The sequence below is a fragment of the Morone saxatilis genome, unplaced genomic scaffold, assembly GCF_004916995.1.
Source record: "Morone saxatilis isolate NCDOM2014 unplaced genomic scaffold, NCSU_SB_2.0 Contig22, whole genome shotgun sequence".
NCBI lineage: Eukaryota > Metazoa > Chordata > Actinopteri > Moronidae > Morone > Morone saxatilis.
In genome coordinates, this window is record NW_023339785.1 from 11,902,895 (window position 1) to 11,903,299 (window position 405).

At 35.8% G+C, this 405-nt stretch overlaps 1 protein-coding gene across 1 annotated transcript in view; it reads left to right on the top strand.

The window, feature by feature from the left end:
- Positions 1–153: 153 nt before the first annotated feature.
- Positions 154–405, top strand: part of kdrl (kinase insert domain receptor like) — a 44,220-nt gene continuing 43,968 nt past the window's right edge. The window contains exon 1 of the mRNA XM_035669125.1: positions 154–217. Within this exon, the coding sequence (XP_035525018.1) occupies positions 154–217 (64 nt within the window). The remainder of the gene's footprint in view (positions 218–405) is intronic.

Sequence of the window (405 nt, forward strand, 5' to 3'; positions counted from 1 at the left end):
AAAAACAAAAAACAAAAGAAAGAAAAAGACTTTAGAATAAGATTTACTCGCTTTGAAGAAGAAACTTGTTGTCAGTCAACCGGAATTATAAGCCTCTTCCAGGGACTCTTTATTTCTAACACACGGTTTGGATCTCGGTAAAGAGTTGGCAGCATGGTCTCATCCGACTGCTTCAAATGGGTCGTTTTCATCTTGTGTTGTTCATCACTCACAAATGGTAAGAAATCAGTCATGCTTGTTTAGATTAGTTATTTACGCACAGTGGAGTTTTATGGATGAAAGAACAGCATTTTAACATCGCACAGTTTAAATGTTTGATTCGTTTCAATGAATGGTTGAATGGATATTGATTTTACAGACATTTGACTTGATCAAGTGTTACTAGAAGGAGAAATACACGGTGTG